At 47.7% G+C, this 23,746-nt stretch overlaps 1 protein-coding gene across 1 annotated transcript in view; it reads right to left on the reverse strand.

Annotated features, from left to right (window-relative positions):
- Positions 1-23,746, reverse strand: part of LOC306735887 (uncharacterized protein) — a gene marked incomplete at its 5' end in the record, with an annotated part of 73,887 nt that overhangs the window by 41,212 nt on the left and 8,929 nt on the right. Inside the window, 6 exons of the mRNA XM_079217456.1 lie at positions 8,962-9,047; positions 10,397-12,308; positions 12,577-12,760; positions 14,279-14,462; positions 18,852-19,023; positions 20,356-20,519. Coding sequence (XP_079073582.1) covers positions 8,962-9,047; positions 10,397-12,308; positions 12,577-12,760; positions 14,279-14,462; positions 18,852-19,023; positions 20,356-20,519 — 2,702 coding nt within the window. The remainder of the gene's footprint in view (positions 1-8,961; positions 9,048-10,396; positions 12,309-12,576; positions 12,761-14,278; positions 14,463-18,851; positions 19,024-20,355; positions 20,520-23,746) is intronic.

A 23,746-nucleotide genomic window follows, 5' to 3' on the forward strand; every position in this document is an offset into this window, starting at 1 on the left:
TGAATCTGGTCTGTTTTCTCGCCTTTGGAACTCACAGTCACACTGGCAGAAACTTAGGACACACACATACATGCACACACACACACACAGCCTGTCAGAGATGTGCGGTTTGGCTGTACACACACACACACACACACACACACACACACACACACACACAACGCTGGGGAGCTGCTTCCTCTGTGGTCTGAGTGTCTATACAACAGCTGTGTGTGTGTGTGTGTGTGTGTGTGTGTGTGTTAGCCCCCCCCCGCCCCTTTGCAGGCAACACAAAAGCTTCGACAGTTTGAGCTACGCCGATCTGACTGGCAGCTCAGAGGAAGCTCGCTGTGTTTTTATCGAACTCCGTTGACGACGCGTAGATTACGTCGGCGGGCTTTGATTTTCGAATGTGTCCTTTGCGGCCGATAAGAGAGACATCCGCGGTCCGAGACCGTCGGCGCAAGCAGAGCGAAGTAAAAGCAGACGCATAATCTGGCAGCAAGACGGATTGCCCTGAAAACATGTCGCCTTTCAGGGGGGGTCAAGTGATTTCTGAACTGAGCTCCTGCCATGGAGGAGAGATGGTGCCTCATTAAGGAGATGTTTATGGCCTGTCTTCCTTCAATGGTTTGTTCTTTCCTTTCCTCCTAGTGTAGCTCGTTTCCTCCCCTCCTTAATTCTTCCCATTTAACTTCCAACCCCAGTTATCCCAGGTTAAGCTTGGCTCAGATCAACAGGCTTTGGCGCGGCCCTTCAAACTTGGCTGTGTAGGACGTGTACAAAGGGAACCTCCAGACGCAGAGTAAACAGGTCCCTGATCTAAAGGCCACAGCCTTCAATCTGGAACTAAACAGAGAGGCCGCTCCAACGCGACCCGTCAAGGCTGATGCTGGATGTCGTCCTCGCAGCCACTGTGTGGATCCTTGAGCTTTTACTGGACCGGTTAGAAAGGAAAGTCCTTTGGGTGAACAACACAGTTGACCTCGTTTCTGAGATGCAGAAGTGAGGAGTTTGACTGTTAGCAGTCTCTCAGTGTATTTAAGTTCCGTAATTACTCTATATAGTAGTTTTCACTGAAGGCGGTGGAGTCCGCCATTCCTACGCGGGACTCAAAGTTGCCGACCTATGCGCTTTAAGACAATGTCACGAAAACAGCGACTGCTACAAATAGAAAGGGGAAAAGCAACATAACAAAACTGGAGCGCACACACACACACACACCGCAGTGATCGAGTGAAATGGGGAACAGAGACAGAAACAAAACAGAAGGGGTTCAAAACAAATGGAGAATCTTGACAGAGGAGGATGTACGAGTCTCCACTGGCCAGCAAGGTCGACGCTCCCAGAATGCTCTGGGAGTGAGGGGGGCTGAGCTCAATTACTAAAAGACTGACCCCTCAACTGTCCCAAAGCACACTGTAGAGAAGCCTGCTGGGACCAAGAGAAACACTGAGCTCTGATGTCCACGCCGAGGGGCGAGTGTGTGTGTGTGTGTGTGTGTGAGAGTGTGTGTCCATTACGCTTTTGCATTCCTACAAAACACAGTGACAGGCACTTGCATACCAACTGGCATCGTCTACATGCACCTCCATCAGCCAACAACGGACACATATTACAAACACTCAAGCTACTTTTGCCTCACTCGTCAAGTCTCACATGCACAGGATGAAATCACACACACACACACACACACACACACACACACACACACACACACACACACACACACACACACACACACACACACACACACACACAGTTTCTTTTCTCACAGCTGTGTTCAAATATCAAACAGAGCCCGCTGAGAGAGAACAAACACGCTGACGAGGAACGATTAGCTGGTCACAGAGGGCGCCAGCACACATAGGCACAAACACTCTCTCTCTCACACACACACACACACACACACACACACACACACACACAAACAGAGACGAGCTCACAGGTTCCGCTCAGATGTGAAATGATTGCCAGTGACTGCAACAAATTACAAAAGGCTACATGGCTTGACCTCTCAGCAGCGCAGTGGCAAGCAGAACTTCAAATCGAAGCAAAGGGTCCTGAATAAAAAGACGGGGATTAAAGCCAAAGTAAAGGAAGTGGCAGCTTTAAGTGTTTTTAATAGACTGTTTACACACAGTGAGCCAGCAGAAGTGCTTCGGTGTGCCGTGGCACCAATTATAGAAGGAACAGAACGCTGAGGCAACGATGGGGTGGGAAGTGGACGTGCCGTTAATGAGCCACGTGGTTAATAGACATGCGTTTCCTTTATTTTGGAAGGGTGCTGCGGTTCTTATCGGTTGTGTAGCCAGTTAGCAGGCCTCCAAAAACCAGGCAGGGCGAGGAGCCGACCCCCGGTCCGGACTCGGGGGAATCGAAACTGTACCCAGTGAAAACACATCTGGTTTAAAAATATGACTGCTCTATCTATGTATGGCAGGGCAGGACTTGGAAGGGTGCCAGGGCTGAGGGACTGTTTCCAGTCCGCTTCGTATACACGCGGCGCGGCAAGGCTCTCCTCTGTGACACCTTGGAACTGCACAGAACGCAGCTCACTCCTCTTTCTTTAAAAGAGGAGAAAATAAACCCATCTGCTACACAGGATTTGTTTTGGGGGTTTTATTTAACATTCCAAGACCGATTGAAATCCTACTGTCCAGTCTTCCTTCGCAGAGAGGTCAGGGGTCGCGGTCGGCTACAGGATAGCGCACAAGTGGAGCCGATGGGAACGGGCGGGGTTTCAGCCCGGCGGAGGGCTTTTTACCCACTAGACAACTCAATGAGTTCCTTTGAGATCAACAGTAGAATAATCTTCCAATAGCGGCTCACCGACACAAACAGGTTGCGACGGAGGGCAGAGGGACCGACTATTCCTGCAATCAAAACATCGTCTAGAATGCTAGAAATGCTGCGCGTACCATGTAAGTTCCTATAAAGGGCTTTACGCAGCCGCTGTGCCGATGGGTTCTGGGGCTGCAGGCCAGCAGAGATGCTGCGATGTGAAACGCTGCTTGGAATGAAGTCATTTGGCCAGATGCCTGTTTCCATCTGAGGCCAGAGGAAACTGCCCGCCGCTGCCTTTTTTTCCCACCATCGTATCGTAGCACGCACACACACACGCACACATACACACACACAAAAAGAAGAGCTGACATCAGGTACTAGTTTAGCATGTGACAATGGCCTAAAGAGAGGCGTTACATACACCAGAGCAATCCACTTCATACATATTTTCCTGTCGGTACCTCCCGCTCTGCTCTGCTTCTGGGAGTCACAGCCGACAGATAGCATGGCAGCTGTACGGTCAGACAATGTCTAGCACGGTGTGGGCCATAGAGTTCATCATGATATTTTATAATCCAACTTTCAGTCAGTGGTTAGGTTATTAATTAAATAATCATCAAGCAATAGGAAATAGCTCCGCTTTGAGTCGTTAGCTTCGTTTGAGTCTGGCTAAAAAGGGAAGGAGTCTCCGTCTGTCTTTTACATTTTCTCAACAACCGTTCATCAGATCTACTTCACACTTGCCGAGGTACCAGGGAGGTGCAGTGTGGAGAGCGAGCTCTTGAGATATACGGGAAATATCTTTTAGTAGTGCATTAAGTACACACTGTGTTGTGTATTGAGAGGGGACCCCTATTAACCGCTGGGTACGCGTTACTCTCCACCGATCATTTGTCTGAGCTTTTTGCAGCCGGATGGCCCCGCACGTACTCTAAGCACTCGGTGTATTGCCGGGCGCATCGTTCGGCCCAAGGAAGCGCGATGGGAGCGCGAAGACATTTGGATGAGCGGCATCCGAGAAAACTACGAGCAGCGACACCGGAGGCCGAGAGGTCGGCGACCCCGTTCAGAACAAACATGGACCCGGGAGGAGGTCAGGCAGCTTCAGGGTGCCGCCAAGGGGATAGTTTATATGAATCCTACTGCTTTTATTAGCAAGGCCCTGTGTAGCATCCAAGCGCTAGGATTGGCCAGGAGTCCAGACTCGCTGAGGTACCGGTAACCTGATTTGATCGGGTCCTCAGGCCTGACCAATGGGCTGTCCTGAGCCTTGAGGTCAATGCCTAACCTTAAACAATCGTTTCTGCCTCAACCAGTTACACAGGGCTGGTCCTAGCCTAAAAAAAAAAAAAAGTGGGTTTCATAATAACGCTTATTTTACTAATCTCATTGCTGTTTAGTTTCACATGACTTCAGTGTATTTGCTACAAAGACAACACGACTTTCAGAGCAGTCAGAGCAGGGCTTTGAGCTAAATGCCCAACGCCAGCATCACGCAAGCAATTATAATTCATCCTGGCGCTCCATTAAATTGTTGTAGAGATATTCCAGTCTGGACCAAAGTGGTGGAATAACTGATTTCCATTTCCATGTCAGAACCGGGCTAAAAATGTAGAGGCTGGTAATCTGAGGAGCCGAACACAATCATCAGACCAAAAAATAAATAAAACCAGAAATGTAACTTCTATCTAACTGCATGGGTTGTACATTAAGATATAAAACACGTTTTTTATTATAGCACAGGCTGGTTATGTTGCAGATTCAGATGTGACTCGCAAAAATATAACAGTTCAAACATGATGCATTGTTATATTCATTAAACTCTCCAACTCCACAAACCTGAAAGCTCCACCTCCAACAGACGTTAACTCTTCACGTGAGCGCAACGTTCCCAGAACCGACAATTGTTGCAATAAAACGGTGTGCGGAACGTTCCGTGAACCTTAGAAAATCAACGGCAGAGCCTCTTTTTTGCTCTTCAGATGAAGTAAAACATTTAAATGCAGAACTTTACCTGTGCGGTATCAATAAGTTAATGGTTTCATTTTTCTAAACATGTTTGAGTACTTCCTCCACCACTGCCAATACCAACATGCCCAGTTAGAGAAAGGGTGGAACGTAAAGCAAGACGTAGGTATTTACTTAGACTCCCCCCAGAGATCACTAAACCCGGCCCTGAAAGCACACATCCAGGGTTACTACTAGAGGAGAGAGGTAGTTCACCAAATGATGCTTCATGATGAAAACCACAAACCCGTTTTACCAACAACCAACAAGACCGACCGTCCAACAGCCAAAAACGTCCCGTAGGTTTGTATATGTGTGAAGCCATTTGGGCTTTAAATAGCTTTTGGGTGCCCTAAAGATCCCATTTACAAAGAGTCCAAAGAACATCCAGTTCAACTGGATTGACACATAACCTTTGTGGTACAGTAACAGGACCTTTGAGTGAGAGAGCGAGACACACACATACGCTTTGTAGTTTTTCCAGCACTAGTCCGCCAAGTACCCACTACCGGGACCAAATAGTCCGCGGAGAAGAGACCTTAAACTGTCCGAGCCTCGTTAAGTTTCATACAGTTATTCCCCAGAGACGGACCGAGCGCAGGCACCCGTCCTGGCCCGTTCAGCGCGTACCCACGCGCCTGTACGTCCAGAGAACCGCACTCCGCCCCAAAATAATCAGCAGTCTGTGTCTGGAGGGCCGCTATCAACAACCATGTAATCATCTCCCAGGGTGCAACACAGCCGGAGCCCGTCACAACATCTCCAGCGGACAAGTACAGGTTAGAAAAAAAGAAAAAACAACACTTTTTTAGTTTTTCCTCCTCTGGGCGGCTTTTTAAAGAACAAGTGAGATCAGGGCTTGAGGAGCTTTGAGCTCCTGAACCGCTCCATGAATCTCTCTGTAACGGACTTCATTTCATGCAGCAGTGTCGTTAATTATCGCTGACCGCACTTTTTGGGAGTTACTTTCACGATTTCAGTGCCACTTTTTTTTACTGGTTTTCCCCGTGAGCGGTTTTATCCGTTTCAAGCACTTAAGAGTTTTCAAAGTCTCAAACGACTGTTACTGCTGCAGCAGTTGGAGCAACTTTTTTCCTGACCGTGCGGATGAGGTGGCCTACCTTTATCAAAACCACGTCTACGGCTCTCTCCCCTTTGGCGCGGAGGCTGTACCTCCGCTTGTGTCGCTCGTACATTTTGCCCTTAAATATCCAGAGCGGATTGAACCGAACAGCAGAAAGGAAGAAGAAGTAGGAAAAAAATCCGGCAGGAGCTCTGTGTCGAGGAGCCGAAGCCGTCTGCTGAGAAGCTTCACATCTGGCCACAGTAGCAGCCCTCCACCAGACTCCAGCTCGACTCCCTCCTTCTTCTCTTCCCTCCCTCCCCTTTCTTTCCCTCTCAACTTCTCCTGACTTGTGCCTTTGCTCTCTCTCCCTCGCTCCCTCCCTCCCTGTAAACCAGCCAGCCAAAGCAGCACATTGTTAAGAGTGTGACAGATGACAATGGGGCATTATTACTTATCACATAATGGAGCCATCAGATTTCACGCTGTTGAGATTCAACACCCTCCCCCACCCTGCTGGCGCTGGACGTGCACGAGGCCCCGCCCCTGTGAGGCGCCCTCTGGGTGTGATTTGCACCTCTCTCAGATGATAGATATGGCAGTGCTCGCGTACTCCGACACATGGGGCAGAGCCACAAAGGGTCAGTTACTCACCGGCGCAGATTGCACTTCAGTTTTTTTTTTTTACCCCCCAACATGTTGTGTTGTTTGGCAATCATCCGCACAGGTACGCTCTAAGGCGGATATATTCAATTACGCACACAGCAAGGCGCGGGGAGGGCACGCACACGCATGTTTCTGGATAACCAGCTGTACAGAAACACGTGCTGACTGTGAAATGTGTGTGTGTCATTTGGGCTTCAGGAGGAAAAGAAAGGGAATAACTTCATGAAGTTGCTAAACAGACTGCGCGGCCATACATCCAGGTTGCTCTCATCCAGCAGACCTCTTGTTTTAGCGTGGCCTTTTTTCATCACAGTTGTCATTTTGATAAACTGTGACAAAAAAATACATATAGGATACATTCCAAAAAGAAGAAAAAATGTGTCCCCCACCACCTCCAAAATCAAAAATGGGATTAAGAAACCGTAAGAAAGGTTGAGCATCGCTCAGCATATTTTTGCCGGGGGAAAGCAAAGGAACGGAGAGGCGCAAGTGAGGAAAGCCAGAGCTCGGGGTGTTGTGCTTTTAAAAAATGAGATGAAAAACTTTCGACAGAGTCGACCCTTAAGGCGAGTAATGCAGAAAGAAAGACGGAGGCGCTCCAAATGGTTGTTCGTCTGCTGCTTTGGTCTCACAGTCGGTGCTGCTACGTGTTCGCTTACATCAACTCCACCAATGGGATTCGTCTCGTGCGTTTTGTCTTGAAGACAGAACTCCCAGCCCCGGGAACATCGAGTTGGTGCTATGCGGGCCTGCTAACTACAGGCACCTGCGTTTCTAAAGTAGAAAAATGCAGAAGACGTCACACACGCTGATTTAACCAGCGCTGAATTATCCGCCGTCTAAACAGCTTACGTCTTTGTCGCAACACCGGCACACTCTTTGCAATTTTAATTACAAGTACATCTCCATTTGTGCTGCAAGTTGTTGTCGCTGTCATTTTAGATTCTGTTAATCCGGTCCGTTTCACTCTCTGCTATTGTCTGGGGTTTCTCTCTATATACTGTACACATATATATATATATATATATATATATATATATATATATATATATATATATATATATATATATATATATATATATATATATATATATATTCTGAGGATGCATCTCAAGTGAGTGAACTGGCCACTTCACCTCAACTGCAGTTCGTTCAACAGCAGCCAGGCTCCAAACTGCCTGCTCATCATAGAAACAACACAGATTTCAACAGGCATCAAATGACAGGTCGTTAAATTGTCTCCCTCGTCAGGAGGGGAGGGAAAAAAAGAAAACTCCCAACGACGCCATTGAGGCTGCATCGCCCTCTGCTGGCGACCCTGCAGACTGCAGACTGCAGACTGTGCGTCTCTATCCTCCTGCAGTCAAACATCTGGCATTCAAACAAGCCGCTGGCCCCCGACCGCAACCCAGGAATAAGCAGAGCAACTCCAGTCTATGGCTGCTGAGGAATCTGTCAGTCAGCAACATTTCGGAGAACAAGCCGTGTGTACTGAACATGGCATCCGCGTGCTCAGTGGCTGGGGCCGAGACGCTGAGTGAGCTGCATAACAATGGCGGTGGAGAAGAAGCAGAGGTCACACTTAAGGACACTCCAGTCCTGATAGGTGATAGTATTCTGGTTGAATGATTGCACGAACCAAAAACACACAAAACAAACAAGCTGCAAAAGTCTCATTTTTCCCTCAGCACAAATGGTTCCAGGCAGCTTCAATACTGAACCCTCAGCTAATCTCTAGCTGGCACATCCCGCGGCTCGTAAACCAGTTCCGCTTTTCCGTCTCACCCCAAAATTGTCTGTGTACTTTTTGGAGATGCTGCAGTGTGTAGTTTGCTGGCTTTTCCTGCCAAATATGTATAGTTCATTCTTTAATGTAATGCTAAATGTTCCTGTTTAAGTGAACAGAAACGTGTTGAAATTGTTCGGCGACAGTGACCTGAGCATATGTGGAGAAGAACGTATGGATGTTTCTTCTTTTCTTGTGCATATTTGGTTATTCAGTTCTGCAGGTGAAGAAGTGAGTGTTGGACTTTGCCTTAAATCTACAGGGGCAGGGCTATTACAAACCGGAGAGTCATCAATGAGTCGCATTCAGACTCTGACCAGGAACTTGTCTTGGAACAAGCTCAACATGTATTTAAGGATTTAACTAGACACCATTTTGAACGGATCCCTCTTTGATCGTTTACTATCATATTTGTATTATTTTTTAAATTAGGACACACATATATATATATATAAAAAAAATATATGTACACATACACACAATGTTTTTTTAACCCTGGTCACGTAATAACTCTGACACAAATAAGTTGTGAACAAACTGGCAACCAAGCTCCGTTCCAAAGGTTACTTAGGGTGTTTCAAAGAGTTTGGCAAACAATGACTCATCAGAATCGACCTACGTCCCAGCAGAAGCGGCAAAGCAAAGATATCAGACAACAACAGTAGAGACTTACCATGGAGACGGCCGTTTCCTCGGGGGGGTTATTTTCTTCCTCCCCTCCACCAATTACTGTTCCTCCAGACATGATGACTTCCACCTCTGGAGGAATGCACACGACACAATGCAATCAATCCAACGGCAAATCCTCCAAATACAGGAATCAATAGCAAGTGGTCAGAGTGAAAGGAAGTGAGACATCCTCGCTGCAGACACACTGAGGAGTTTGACTGTGTAGAATGGGGAAGTCTCTAGGTTTCATGCAGCATTTAAACCTGTATTTATTTTGTATTATTGTCATTTAAATTGATTTTATGTATTTAATCTATTTAAGGTATTATATTAGAAGGGAATACGAGGTTGTATTTTAAAATGGAAAAACTACAAATAAAGTTCTTTACTTTTCCAGAGAGTAACTTTTGCCATTCATATGTAAATTAAGTAATCATTCTTGGAGGATAAAAAGCGAGACCAAAGAGCCCATTGATGGTACTGTATGAATATCTGTGATGGATTAAAGGAATCTTTCTTGGGAGGCTTGTGTCAGCGAACATGACTCGATGAATGCTGGAGGGAGTGGAAAAGTCTCGGCAACAACTCTGGAATGCGGATTGAACGTTCGCATCCTGATTTCCGAACGTATGACACAGCAGAAAAGCTTGCATGGCGATCGCCTATGATGTGACCCGATGCGAGGCTCTAAACATATCCCGCCGTTCATAATGACACGACATAAACCTCCTCTTTATGGGACATTGGACTCCACAATTATTCCTGCGGAGTGAAAATTGCCGTCAGAGGAGTGCGGGAATTTCACTTAAAAGAGAGAGAGAGAGAGAGCGAGAGAGAGAGAGAGACTATTGCTGGCCTCTCATCAGCTGGCTCATGCATGTTTGTTTTAAAAGAGAAGCCAGCCTCCTGACTGTGCGTCTGATACTCGGTCACATGCCGCGGTAATGTGACTGTGTTTACTCACATGCACTGTGTGCTGCAGCCAGTGAGCCTGCATGAGATGAGGACTAACAGGGAACATATGAATATAAAAAAGGGAAATGTCGGGGCCTGAGGTATCAAAGATATAAACCGGCTTCCTGTCACGAAACGTGTCACAATTCATTCCAACATAAGTTGTGCTAAAGTCGCATTTCGGTGGGAAAGCGTTATGAAAATAACCGCTATTCTTTAATTAAAAGGATGAAATCCGAAAAATATTGCTCACTTATATCCTCATTAGAAAAACAATCAGCGCAAAAACAGCATGTGTTCACAACAGCAATATATCACAACAGGACGTCAAACTAAAAAGCTCCATCATGGTGAGCTGCGTTGCATTTAGCGTCGCATTTAGCGTCATTAATCACCAGGCGACTGGATTTGATTAAGCGTATTTGTTTAGGAATAAGACTTTGACAATATTGGCGTGATGATGAAATAAATAAGTGTTTGCCCACCTCGCTCTTCACCGCTGCGGCCTTGCGAGGATCCGTCCACTGTGTCGGGAGTCTTTGGGTTTTCAGTCGCCTCGTTCTCAGCGTGGGGAGAAGGCGGCGCTCCCTCCGTGGCCTGATCCTCGTCGGGTGACCTCTCCTCCGCTGTCACCTCAGAATGATCCTGCTCGGGCTGCGCGTCGCCGCTCTTTTCGGCTGCAGATTCGTCACAGCTCTCTGTTGACTGATGGCGAATCGCTTCACTTCCTCCCGCGCCAGACGGACCGGGTTCAAACAAAACCCCACCGGTGACCTCCGATGCAGACCGATGTCCGATGTCCGAGGCATCCCCGCTCTCGGACATCGGCGGACCTAGCGGCAGATCCTCCTTGGGGAGTTCTGGGTAGAGTTCCTCTCCTGGCCCCTCGGGACTTAAAGCCTCCATTGTGTTGCAGCTCGGAGACAGCTGTGATTCAGGCGCTGTCGGGGCACTGGCCGAGGGGAGCCCCGCGTCCACGCTCAGAGCGAGTTCCTCGCTTTCCCTCTGGTTTGAATCGTTCAGCTCCTCCATCGTGAACCCTGCCGAGTACGGATCTGCTGTCGCGGTTTGAAGCGCGTCCTGATCCTCCATACTAGCGCTGTCCAGAGTGGGGTGGAATATTTCCGTCGTGGAGCTTCCGACTGACCGGAAACTTCCGTCGTCGTCGCTGGAGACGCCGTGGGTCGCCCCCGAGTTGTGATCGGCGGGTCTATCGGTGCAGCTGGGCGTCATTCCGGGTGACAGATCTTCCGTGCGGTGACCAGCAGTCCGGCTATCAGCTGTAGCGTCCGGTTCCTCCATGGGCAAACAGGTGCTCTTGATACTGTATCCGGGTCCAGGTTCGGCTGAGTCTTCACCATCCAGCTCCTCGCCGCTCGCTGTTCTAGTGCCGTTCCCAGTTTCTGGAGCCGAGCCCCACGGCTGATCTGTGGCGTAATCCCCGCCAGCTGTTTCCTGGTTTTGTTCCAGGCTGTTTATGTCTGGCGGAGGTTCCCCCTCGTGGAGGCCGTCTATCAGGAGACGTGGAGCAGAGGATTCAGGCTCCCTAATTACATCACCGTGCGCTGTCGGCGGTGGGTCGGGGAGGCCCCCTGGGTCTGACACAGGGTCTGTTAACCCCTCGCTCGCCGCCTTCTCCTCCTGGAAAGAGAGTCCGTCGCAGGGCTCCGGGCTAAGTCTCCCACCAGTCCCTCCTTCCTGAGAGCGCTCCGTCCCTTCAGAATCGGAGGTGTCGGATACCCCTGAGCCCTCTGATGACGGCGACTGGCCCATGACCGACGCCTTTGTGTCTCCGCAGTGCTTTATTAGATCGGTCGCCTCCTCCCTCCTTGTAGCTGTGCAGTCCTCTGCTTCCTGCTGTGATCCGTCCTCTCCCTCCGTGGCCTCCTGTCCTTCCCAGATCACGGCCTCTCTTCTATCGGTTTCCTCTGCCCGCTTATCGCCGCCTTCCGGCGGTGGGATTCCCACAGCGAGGCTCGGCCCTTCTTCCTCGCTCTGCGCTCCTTCACTCCTGTCACACGGACTCAAACTCCGTGGGGAAACGACGAGCTGCTCCGTCTGGCAGCAATCTCTCCCAGTGTTTGAGCCGAGACACACCCAGTCCGCCGGGGGGCCGAGGCCATGCTCCCGGGGCCACACTTCTGACGTTGGAGCGCTCACAGACAAACTCCAGTCCCTCTCCGCTTTCCCAGTCCCACCATGTCCGTAATCCACACCGCCGCGGCTTTCCACGGAGCAGTTGTCCACCCAGCTCCCTCCTCTCGTTGTGTCCAGGCACTCGGCGGCCGCGGCAGGCCGCTGGAGTCGCTCCACACAGGTCAGCTCCCTTTCTGCACCATCACAACACTCGGCAGCCGTGTGCAGGGACTCAAACTTCAGCTCCAGGTCAGAAACTCCCTGCAGAATATAGAAGAAGAAAAAAGAAGAGGACGATAAACGTTAGCGTCAGAGAAACCAACAGAGCTGCTGTTTAGTTTCTTATCAATCGCCAACTCTGTGATTGCACAAGGTGTTCCACCGGTTATACAAACTTGAAGCCTGAAGGTTAGGGGAAAAAAAAAACGAGGGCAGAATGAAAAGACAAACAGTGTTCAGCAGAGCTCCTGGATGAAGCCGACGGCAGTACAGCTAGCACGCAGAAAAGGGCAGCGGCGGCGTGACTCACCTTGGCATGGAGATGGCGTATCAAGTGCAGCAGCTGCTCTACGCTCCTCCGGAGGGTCGGGGGGTCGATGCCGGGGCGGTTGCTCAGCGTCAGCGTGTGCGTGTTCAGCCTGGGGAGGTGGCAGGCGACCCGGGCGTCCGTGGACACCAGCTGGACGGTCTCAGCCCCTTTGTCCGTCTCGGCCCTGTCGCGAAATAAACACTTAGGTCATCCAGCGTGATGTCAACCTCTCGTCTCTCTTTGGAGAATCCACAGACATTGCTGCCAGCCTTTTTTTCCTATTATCTCCAGAACGGGAAAGCCCATTCGTCAGAAAACAAACGCCGTGGTTGTTGCTTTAGTCCACTCTAGCAGGTGATCAATCAATAAACCTATAGAAGATACAAGTTACAAAAGGTCCAGGCTCTGAGGCCAGTCAACCACAACTGTTACTTCCTTCCCTGTAGTAAAATACGCCCTGCAATACCCGACGTGAAGACCACTCCTCCTCCATAAGCTTTCCGAGAAAACTCCACTCCCCCTTGCTGCATTTGCTCCGAGGGTTTGATGGTGGAAGTATGTGCAGTGAGTTGTTTTGTTCATAAAGACGGTGCTGTAAAGGGGAGACACCTCCCAGTCATGCAGATCTGTTTGCGTAATCCTGGGTGGGTTGCTTTAGCTGCGAGGCCCCGGCGGCTGATGTCACCCGCCGGGCTGCCAGTGACTTCACTCCTCACGAGGGGAAATGTAATTACCGACACATAAAGAGAGAGCAGCGCGCCGTAAAGCAACTCCAATGCACGCCCGGGCAGAATGTGCAGAGCTGGCTAAGTGGGAGACATATTTCAGCTTGTGGCGTCTTCATTTTGAGTTAAGTGAAAACTATTTTGTAGCAGATAAGCGAAGTGCTTTAAAAGACTTTTTTTTTTATTTATTTTTTAAAAAGGGGGCTATTTCCACTTTAAGCCGTGTCTCAGTCCACTTACCAAGAAGCTGTTTGTTGTTTTTCTTCCGCAGTTTAATGTGTCACTCGAAAGGGATGAGAGGAATCTGACCTCACAAGTCACTCAGAGAGAAAAAAGGCAGGATTCGGGATAACACCTGGCAGCTGCAAACAAAACGCACACATCCTCTCGCCGCTAAACTCTGCAGACAACAGAGCAGAGTGCTTTCTGCCGTGTTGCTTTTGTGTTGCAGAATAGTTTCTAGGGCTGCCGCCTCGTTTTGGTCTTAGTCGACAAAGATGTCCTTCTTGAAGTGGTGCTTTTTTGCGACTCTTTGTGGAGGGAGTGCAGATCTGTTGATTAATAAGCAACTAATCGATTAGTCGACGGAATTTCTTTGGTTGGGGTTGGGACGGCCCAAATACTTTCCAATCCCTCTGGAACAATTCTGGCAGCCCACCACTTTTCTGTTTGCCCTCAACTATCTGGCTGAGAGTGCGAAAGCTAAGCTGCAGTGGGCGTTTTGGATACTTCCTTTTTTCCTTCTTTCTGTGACGCAACAGACAAACAAGGGTTGCCCATTGGGCCTGGAGGAGCGTCGCCATCTGCCGTGTGGTATATTAACATGAGGCTGTTTGCACAGAGAGACTGAGATCGAGTATCACAGTGTTCTCTTTTATAGACTTTGCTCCTCTACTTTTATTGTTTTTGAACGCTGACACTGGAAAGCACTATTTGCTTTTCGGGCCCTCGACTGCCAATGAACAAAGAGTGCTTACTGCGTGAGGAGCTCGTGCAGGCGTTCGTGTCCTCGCAGGGCCGCGACGGCGGAGGGGGTGTGGCCCTGCCTGTTGGCCAACCGCAGCGCCTCCCCGGCTCCGGCCTGCTGCAGCAGGAAGCGCGTCACCCGGAGGAGACCTCGACGCGCTGAGAAGTGCAGCAGGGTCTCCTGAGGATTCGGGCCTGGGGGGGGGAGGGGACGGAGGGCGAGAAATGCAGCAAATCAATAGAAACATTCAGAGGCAATAAAACAAGCACACGGAGGAGGAGGAGGAAACAGAGGAGGGGCGGCAGTGCAGGCGGACAATTTGTGGCGCAGTCGCTGACATGCCATCACTCGCTGCAGCTTGGCAACACCCCGTCCTCGGCAATATAAACCAGAACAGAGTTTAGGGTGACCCAGCAAACAACCGACCTTTACACTTTTACAGGTAAAACCACAGCTCATCCCCCTCTGTCTCAAACGGTGGACCAACGCACATATTTGGAAGCCGCAATTTCTGGATTGAAGCCAACGCGGCAATTGACCTTTGCTCTTTTGTGCTTCCGTAATAAAGCGCCGGTACTGCAGTCAGTGTGGGAAAAGCCTCCGACGCGGCATCTAATACGCGATAATGAATTGGTCACAGCGGCCAAAACAACAATTATGCATGTGACTAAATCAACCCAGTTCATGTCGGCAGAGGTGAGCAACGCTAAGTGCATATCACGCTCACATTTTTTTAATCAGAGTCCATTATTGGGCCCATGTATCAACCGAACTCTTATTAACGCCATCAAACACTGAGACCCTTTCCCTTTACATCACATTCACAATAATGGATATTCATAGACACACACACACACACACACACACACACACACACACCTCCATCTTTCAGGAGCTCAGACAGGCTCCCTTTAGCTTTACAGCCAGGATGAGTGGCTGTTGGTTATTCCAGGGAACCATCTCAAATGTAATCTGTGTAATTAAATCTCTCTCTGCGTTTACTGGGAGAGAGTATTAAACCGTTTCTGGGTCTAAAGGAGTTGCCAAATCTTTTCTGGTAAATAGTTTACTGCTCGACCCACTTGCAAATTTATTGTGAATTTAAAAAGGGCATCCTGAGACAAAAAGGGGGGTTCGCTTGTTTAAAAGAGTGAGGGAGAGAGAGTCCCAGAGTTCAATAAAGGGGGATTTCACAATGTGGAACACGCAGATCATCGCTGAGAAATAAAATACCTTTGCACGTTAAAACTGGTACGTCAGACGACTGTTTATGTTGGAGGGGGTGAAAAACCTCCACCTCAGATGTCTTGTATTGCAGAGTCAGTGAGATGCAAACAGAACGCAGCTGTTCCGTGGTTATTTTTAACGACGGAAAGTGCAGGACTGAGAGAGATAAAACATCTGCAGTACCGTTGCCCAGTGCAGATTTCTTCTGTTATGAGAGCGATCGCATTCTGCTCTTTATCTTTCATTTATCACTGCATTGCACTGAGGATGTTCTTCCTCCAGAGTCTACAGTACGCACTAAAAACCTGATATTAAACGTGCCAACAGGGACAATTCATGACAAACCGTTCTATAATTCAACTTCTCTGTGATTTCTTCTAGGATTTTATAACTGTGCCTCGTACAGATTTCAACTGTAAGATGAAAAAAGTAGAAAAAAGTCAAATAGAAGAAGAAAAAAAAGCCCTGTTGGAAACTACGTTCTGTTACGCACCATTACGGCAACAATGATGGTTGTGTCTGCTGATGAGAGGTTTCACTCCATTTAACAGTCTGAACCAGCCTTTCCCCTGATGGATCTCAAGCAAATGGGTCAAATGCTACGCTCCACTTGGCCGAGCTGGAATGTGAGGTGCAGGAAATGCTTTGCTGTTGGGGTTGGGCAGCGGTTCTTCAAAACTGCCGGCTGCCATAAACATCCACAAATATGTTTTAGCACTAAAGAAAGTGGTGGCTGGTATGTACATTCAGGTGAAGCTACTTTATGCAATGCAGGAATCCCCAACAAGTGTGAAGTGGCTCTAGGAACGTCAACGTCAGACTGTCAGCGGGTACAGACTGAAATGTCTTCGGATTGCCGTGTAATAATTATGTGGAGGCCCTCACTAATCATTGAGCGCTATCATTTAGTCAAAGTGCACCGTGATATTAACATTTAGCACAAAGCACTGGCTGATGTAAACAGAGACATCCATGAAAAAAGCTAGCAAACCACCAATCAAATTTAAAGGGACAGTTCATGACCCGGTTAGGAACTATGGTACAGAGAAAATAGTTCCGACATTAAACTGCTCCCCAAAAGGTCTGTGGGGTTATCTTGAGTTACCGGGTCGTGACTTCTGGAAAGAGACTTCCCAGGCCAGCTGGGAGATATGTATAATCCCTCCAGCGTGTTCTGTGTCTTCCCTCGGTATCTCCTCCCAGTTGGGCGTGCCCGGAAAACATCCAGTGGGAGCTGACTCCTCAGCTGACTCCTTTCAACACGAAGGAGCAGCGGCTCAACTCCATGTTCCCTCCTGATGTTCGAGCATTGAAGCATGAATCCACTTCATATTGCAAATAATTAAGATGACAAACCGATCGGGCTGCAGATCATTTGACACTAAATGTTGAACATGCACGGTTCTTTTCCTGGTAAAGTGATCCCCTCCCCCCAGAGGACAATAAACGTCTGGCTACGGCGAGATCAGTGACTGTCGCGCGTCTACAGCATGAAGGATGACGGAGATAACCACCGTCACCTCCACCTGTAGTCCACCGCTATCCATCAGCTGACGGGTCGGATAAATGGAGAGCAGAGCTGGACTCCACTCACCACTAACGGCAGCTCACCGCAGCCGAGCCTCTCCTGTTGAAGCGGTGACACACTGAGAAGCGGAGCCCATTAGAGCGCACATCACTCACCCGCAGCAGGCAGCCGCCTTCCACATCAACAACATGACAACTGACTTCAATGCAAAGGAGCCCCAGTGTGTGTGTGTGTGTGTGTGTGTGTGTGTGTGTGTGTGTGTGTGTGTGTGTGTGTGTGTGTAGCTTCTCACAACAGTAACAAGCAGATTTTACCAAATCGGTGATAAGGGCACCACTGAAGATCCGATTTGATGACTTTTTGGTTTTCAGGCCCCAAACAGAGGATGAACTAAACATCTTGAATGAGTGTGCGGGCTTTTCAATCTCCGTGCCACACTTCCTTAGTCGTCGTCTTTTTTTGTCAGAGATCCTGCTGGTTCTGCTGGTTTCGATCTAACATCCTAGTCCAAGTTTAAACCGCAAGCTATTATCTTAACAATATAACACTAGCCGGAGGCAGAGGCGGCGCTCAAATTACTCCACAAAAAGTCTTGTTCATGTTGCTTCACAGAGGGAAATTACCTCGCAGAGTTTATCATCCACGTCAGCTCGTCTGGCTTCCTTTAAGCGGCAGAAGTCTGCGGCGTCAACGGCTGAAGAAAATTGGCACTTTAATTTTAATATAAAATGTGTGTTTGTTTGCGCCGACATAGCCGTTTCACAGAGAGGCCCGGCTCCGTTTGATCGCACCGACACCGTCAGATGACGGTCCATGTGGAGACGAGCTTTCATGTTCACGTCTGTCTGTTGATATAAGCTGCCAGCCAGCACCACGTTGACACATGCTAACATCTTTCATCCTATATCGCCTTTGCCAAGATGTCCTGGACATTTTATAGGAGGCGTTACATGTTGAACATGAAGTCATCAAATGAAGTCATCAAATGTCATAAAAAAAAGTGAGAATCTATAAAATGTCATAGAATTATAATCCAGTCTAAATGGACGACGAGATGTTTTTTTTTCCTAGGATGGGCTGTTATCAGCAACAAAGTAAGACTGCTCCATGAAATCAATAATTAACTCATGAATCTGCAACAAATCCTCATGTTTCCATTGCGTTTAAAGCAACCTACGGACAGAGCACCAACCAGAAACTGAGCATCCTATCCACACGGGCCCAATGGTGAGGCCCCTCTCAGCGCATCTCCTGCTAGCTTGGTGCCACGCTAGCTAACGTTAGCCATCAAATGATGCATTTCTGCAGATTTTGAGGGGGTAAATCGTGGAGTTCGAGGATTTAAAATCATAAACTCGCAGGTAATTCCTGCTGCGTTTCGGGTAGGCTGGCCTTCTCCACACTTTCACTTCCTGAACTGTGGCGGTCAGACAGACGCGCTGCATTAACGTCAGCGTGAAATGTGTACGGTTCCACTTGCTTGAGAGCATGTCACATAAATCAGCTTCCAGGTAGTCTATAAAAAAGGTAGAAGCTAAACAGGAGGCACTTCTTATAATTAGCAGTGGGACGTGGCACACACACACACACACACACACACACACACACACACACACACACACACACACACACACGATCAATCTGTCTTGTTTCATTGGGACCTGGTCAGCACCGTGAAATATATTGCATGTGACACACACAAACAGAGGTGCCACGTGTGTCATTATGTGTCGTACAGCTATAATTTGCCCGCATGTTTGTGCATTAGTGCGGAGACGCGCCGCCTGACGTTGTGCTTGTGAGGAAACAACATGTTTTCCAGCCTCACCGGTGCTGTTGGATGGCTTGTTCCCCAGTAGGCTCCATCCCGGAGGCAGCGCGAGGTGGTGGAGGGCCAGCGCCAGGCTCTCATCCAGACGCTCGCACTCCTGCAGGGGAATCTGACACTCGTCCAGCAGCAGCGCCCCGTCCAGGCCGTCGACCCGGCCCGCCGTGCTCACCTGCATGGAGGGCAATTACAGCGATGAGTCACGATTGTTTTGTTTTTTAACGGAGGAGGCTTAGTCCACTGGGAGCACTCGCTTTAAGACGCTCAGCCTAATGCCGTGTTCACACCGGACATGGCGCGACCAGATTACATGTAAAGTCAATCCACAGACGCGCTGCGACGCGAATTGGCGATTTATTCGCGCCGCGTGAACAGAACGTTTGACCTGGGGCGAACAAAGCGAAGGACGCGGCGCGAATTCTCGTGAGTTGAATTCTCCCAACTCTGGCGGAGAAATCGCGTGACGCAAAGTTGCGGCAGCCAATCAGCGTTGAGAATCAGCGTTGAGAATCAGCGTTGAGAAGCTCCGCCGTCACCACCGCCGTCTCCCCGTTTCTGAATGAAACTGCTGCTGCTCCGCCTGAACCAGCGCTGACAGCGGCTTCATTGAGACGCTGTTGTGGGACTACGGATAATATTATGAACCCAGACACCATGGAGTTTGATGTTCCAACATATGTGGAGTTTACACAAAAAGTATAAAGCAGAACTGGTGGTTATTTCCATGGTGGATGGCATAATCGGTATCGTTTTACGGAGATATGCGAGACGCAGTTCCTGGAGGAGTCGGTGAAATTCACCGAGCTGTGTGCGGCTACGGATGATGTCATGAACCCAAATACGAGGGCGTTTCATGTTCCGACATGTTTGGGACTTCCACAACAAGTATAAAGCAGAACTAGTGGTTGTTTATTCCATGGTCTATAGTGGAAATGAAAGCTTCGTCGCTTGTCTCTAACAGAGGCAAGCAACAGAGCTAAGCCACGCCCCCTTCGCGCCGCGATTTTTCGCGTTTGGCGTGAACACCCTCGTTTCGCTCACGCGAGTAAACTTCCGGTGTGAACACGGCATAAGAGCATTAAACCGCGTGCCTAAAATGTAAGACGTAAATGCAGGAGGACACATCCACGTGCATTTATCAGTGCTGAGCTCAATTTGGGGCTGAGCTGTGCAGACAAAAAAAAAAATTATTCCGATGAAACCAAAAGGACATTCTTTTGCAAGACAGTTACATTATCTTGTCCTCCTCCTTGGCGAAGAATATGTATTATTCTTCTATATGGAATGATAAATTGCACTGAAAGGAATTAATTAATTGAATGGCAAGGACTGTGAGACATCAAGCACTGTCAGGCAAGAACACAATAACATGGCATTCTTTTGTCTTACTGTCACTTTGCCCACATTGCTGTATCACTCGCTGCCAATGGAAACTAGTTTCCTCTCGCTCCGTGACGAGCCTCAGTCTGTGTGGTTATGTTACTGCTCACTTAGAAATGCTCACCAGGAACTGGGCCATGTCAAAAGCCAAATCCTGGACAAAGCTGAATCGATGCTCGGCCAATGGAGCCACGCGACCCAGACAGGGCTTCAGGTCCTCGGGGGACTCGGGGACGCCTCGGCTGGCTGAACACAAGGTGACCGACACCACCTCGCAACAGTCATGAGCTACAAGGCAACACAAGGGAAAGAAACAGAAAGGCAGGGTGAGACGAGAGGAGGTGACAGAGCACAGAGAATAAGGTTTTAAAACTTCTTCTTTTTTAATACACAAATACATTGGTTATATTCACATCAGTCTCATGTGTATGTGGCTAAATCCCCCATGTGTTTAAAGTTTGCCTTTTATAAAGTTAAGTATGTTTTGGACGTAAGCAATGTGCTTTGTCCATGTGTTGTATGAGCATTAGTCCACGTTATGCTGCGTTCCAGTTGAACTGGGAGTTCGGACTTTAGAAGTTCCCAGTCGTACATTTTCAACTGGAGTGCCGCCTGAAGTCGCTTTTCCGATTTTCAAAGTCAGACGAACCCCATTAACCCCAACTTCAAATCCAAGATGGCTGCTCAGTGCATCAGCAGTATAACAAAAAAGCTGTGGTAATTTGCTGTTTATTAGCACTGCTGTCTTACTTGCATCTCATTAACTCAGACATACACACAATATTGTCCAATCTCTCTGTGGACATGTAGCTACGTGTTTGTATATGTGTAATGCGTTGTTAGCAACTGGTATTGCTAACAATGGCTAACAATTGCTAACAATGGCTGGAGCAAATCCCATTGAATTTTGGCTCGAGCGCAGCTTTAACTAGTTGCGGCTACAACAGAGTAAGTCACAGAAAGTATAACAACAATAATATTAAATGTGTGCAAAACAATTAGGAAGCAAAAAAAGAAACTAACCATTGTATATGGTACTAGCTAGTATCATAGCTACCATGCTAGCTGAGCGAAATCTTACAGGATTAAATCATCAACAAACCCTTTCAGATACAAACTTTTTTTTTTTTCATGGAACATGTTTTGTCAGAGCCATCATACATATTATTAGTAATGATAAACATCCACTGTAAAAAAAAAAGGCCTGCTCTTTGATGCAATATTAAGTTGAAGATGGTGGAGTATTACATTTAGCTTTATGTTGTACATGCTACTTGTATCAAACGGTGGCGACTCATTTCATGTTAATGTCCTTCCCGACAGGAACCCTTTCCCACTCTGCATTAAGCACCAGTAAAACTGGAGTGCCTGTCGACATTTATATGCAAGTCATCTGCTGCTAAGTCTCATGAATGAAAAGTGAGTCTAAGACGTTTGGTCCAAAGATCAAACTTGTTTGCATAAATCTATTTCCACCAGGTTTATCAGGCAGAGGCAGTACTAAAGATAAGCAACAAATATTTTTGTCATTTGACGTCGCAATATTGTCTAAGAATTGCTCATTAACAATAATCCGCTACAATACAGTTGCACCGCTGGCTTCAATCATATATTCATACATAATACATAATTATTACCAATAAATCTGAATATTATTTAGCTCGTGAAATGTGCTTCAATTCATCACACTAATACCTATTCAGCAGTCACAAATCAAACTCGAACGACCAACAAATTAGCAACACAACATGTCATCAGTTAAATTAAAATTCATGCAAATTAGTTTTTAGTTGTCATCACAGAAAGAATTCAAAAAGCAAGTACACATACGGTTTCAAAACACAAATAACGGTGAATAAAGCCTCTGATTGATGCCTTACATGCGATGCTGACATCCCTAATTTACGCGGCACATGGCCTTCTGCATCAATTTACTTTGTCCCCAAATGCCAAGTCATATGCAGAGGATGCAGGTTTCCTTGTCATTCTTCTCTCCAAAGACAAATGAACATGAGCTGACCTCTTGATCCATCCTCGGTATCTAGAACTAGTGATGGCGAGATGAAGCTTCCTGAAGCATTGAAGCTTTCCATCCAATTGGTTCGCTCATGTACCGGCCGGAGCTTCATGGAGCTTCATTTGCTCTACTGCGCCACCAAGTGGACACTACATGTAAAACAGGCAGAGTGATCATAACGACACCATGGCTTTGGTGTGTGAAGCTTTAAATGGAATAAATTATGTTTGTGACGCCAATACATCAATTATTAACTTATTAATATGGTGTCTATCTTTATGATATAATGGCGGGGTCAAAATCAAAACTCGAAACAAATTGGGAGAGGGTTGTGATGTGACTGTGGGTCAGTGGTTAGAATATCTGACTTTCAGTCAGAGGATCGGTGTTTCAAGCCTCAGCTCCGCTTGTTGATGTGTCCAATTTTTTTAAATTAAAAATAAGAACTTTTCCACTGTGCTGGGCTTTTTGAGACTATTTCGCCTGCTTTATAAAATACCCTTTCACAGCACACATGAAGCTGGGTACAGAGAGGAAGGGGGAAATCCATGGGTTTCGCTGCCCCTTATATTTCAAATCGCACAGCAAACCCATGAACCATTTTCTGAATCAGTCACGTGGTCCGGCCGGCTCGCGAGGCTTCGAACGTCACCGCATACGTCATCGACACAAGCCTCAATACGCGCTTCACCAAAATCTACCTGGTTACTCGACACGCGCATCGAAGCCTCGACACGAAAGGACACATCACTATCTAGAACCACCATTTAAGAGCCATACATCCAACACAGCTCCTTCTTTCTTTATCGCTGCCAGGAGATTATGCGCTCAACTGTGTGTGTGTGTGTGTGTGTGTGTGTGTGTGTGTGTGTGTGTGTGTGTGTGTGTGTGTGTGTGTGTGTGTGTGTGTGCGCATCTCTATCTCTCTGTCCACAGCTAATTTTGCATTCTACTGAACCATCAGCTTATTATTTTTTGTGCTAATTTATTACTCTATGCTCCATGATCTGTCGTGGTTGCAGCGATTCACAATTTGAGAGCACATATTTTATTGGCTATTTTACACCACATTTGATTGCAGACTCCTCACTAGACAACTCTTACCCGGCCGCAAATGACAACTGCTTCAGTTTACACTCCTCTTGATTTCACGGATTACGAATACGGACAATTGAACCTGTGCTTAGCCCCGCCTGCCGCTGCCACTCTGGCACCCCCTGAATGAATGAACTATTTTAAAGATGCATATCCAGGATGTCTAAGGTTATTAATATAAAGATATTAGCTAAAGCCTACAGATCACAGTTTAAAAGGTGAACCACCACGTCGCCAGGCAAACGAGACAGAAGTCAATGAAATTAGGAAAAAACACGGTCTCTCTTTATCCCGTTATAATCATTAAAAAACATATGTATACATCCGGTATACCTCCAGTAGCTAGCGTAGCATAGAAGAGCTTGCGCTAGTTAATAATGTGCTAGCCTACTCTACTAATGTT

Source organism: Taurulus bubalis, assembly GCF_910589615.1.
Source record: "Taurulus bubalis genome assembly, chromosome: 4".
Classification (NCBI taxonomy): domain Eukaryota; kingdom Metazoa; phylum Chordata; class Actinopteri; order Perciformes; family Cottidae; genus Taurulus; species Taurulus bubalis.